The sequence below is a fragment of the Plectropomus leopardus genome, unplaced genomic scaffold (genome assembly GCF_008729295.1).
Source record: "Plectropomus leopardus isolate mb unplaced genomic scaffold, YSFRI_Pleo_2.0 unplaced_scaffold9776, whole genome shotgun sequence".
NCBI lineage: Eukaryota > Metazoa > Chordata > Actinopteri > Perciformes > Serranidae > Plectropomus > Plectropomus leopardus.
In genome coordinates, this window is record NW_024704494.1 from 1 (window position 1) to 1,448 (window position 1,448).

The 1,448-nt window shown below is 50.2% G+C and overlaps 1 protein-coding gene across 1 annotated transcript; it reads left to right on the forward strand.

Moving 5' to 3' along the window:
- Positions 1-294: 294 nt before the first annotated feature.
- LOC121940897 (protein TsetseEP-like) lies at positions 295-1,315 on the forward strand (the record flags this gene model as incomplete). The annotated part of the gene is made up of 2 exons (XM_042483575.1): positions 295-817; positions 1,136-1,315. Coding segments are annotated over 2 exons (703 nt in total), but the record flags the coding sequence as incomplete, so codon positions are not given.
- Positions 1,316-1,448: the final 133 nt, after the last annotated feature.

The window sequence follows — 1,448 nt, forward strand, 5'->3', positions numbered from 1 at the left end:
ACAGAGACACAGACACAGACAGACACAGAGACAGAGACACACACAGAGAGACAGAGACAGAGAGACAGAGACACACAGAGAGACACACACACAGAGACACGCAGAGACACACAGTAGTAGCTATATAAACAGGTATGATTTAACCCTTTGAGCTCTGCAGTAGAAACGCTGGTCGTTTGGTTTATTGTGATGTCATTTCCTGGAGAATCCTGAAATTGTTCATGACCCTAAAAACTGTCCAGCCTGAAGGAGGGGTGTGTGTGTGTCTGTGTGTGTGTCTGTGTGTGTCCACAGAGGTGAAGGAGAAGACAACAGGACGCCGTCGGTCCACTTTGAGGAGAAAATCCAACACAAACCCTGACCCTGACCCTGATCCTGACCCTGATCCTGATCCTGATCCTGATCCTGATCCGGACCCTGATCCGGACCCTGACCCCACAGTCCCTGAGTCCAGCCCAGTGCCAGCTCCTCCTGCTGAGGAGGAGGACAGGACCAGCCCTGCTCCTCCTCCTGCTCCTCCTCCGCTCCCAGCCTCCAGGCCTGGAGAGGAACCAACCATCAACTCTCCACCCCCATCCCCCACCCAGAGCCCCAGACCTGATCCTGATCCTGATCCTGGTCCTGTGGAGGGGGACCAGTCCAGCATGCCTCCTGTGGAGACAGAGGGGGACGGGGCCCTGAGTCCCTGCTCCAGTCCTCCGGGCTCCCCCTGTCCCCGACTGGAGGACGAGGACTCTCTGTCCCCTCTGTTCCAGCTGTCTCTGTCAGAGGACTCCGGGAGCTCGCCCACCCTGAGCCTGGGACACACCAAAAAACGGTGAGAGTCCCCGTGTGTCTGTGAGGGCCATTTTCTGTAAAAATATGTCAAATATATACCAAATATATATGTACATTTATATATAAATATTTTTTAAGATGTTTGGACGGACATGTTTTCAATTAAAATCTGGCAATTTTATTTTCTTTAAACTATTTTTGTGGGGTTTTTTTGTTCATTATTTTTTCTTTAAAAATTGAAACTTCAACTTAAAAACTTCAAAATGTTTTGTGATATATTTCTTTTAAAAAACTCAGATCATTAACTGTTTGATCAGTCATCTGCAGCAATCGATTGATCAGTAAAACTCTCTCTCAGTCTGAAGCAGTGTGCCTTCTGTTACCGTGGTGACAAGTCTCCGCTGGGCCAGGGCCGGCTGGTGGTGTTCGGCCCGACGCCCGGCTACATCCCGCTACACATCCTCAACCGCCGCGCCTCCTCTGACCGCGACAACGACTGCCATGACCACTGCTACCACGGCGACCAGGCCCTGCCCACGTAAGTGACTTCCTGTTTACCATGTCACACCTTCCAAACAGATTTCCACAAGAAGAGCTGTTCATTTATCACAGTGGTTTTTATACTGTTTGTGTGTGTGTGTGTGTGTGTGTGTGTGTGTGTGTGTGTGTGT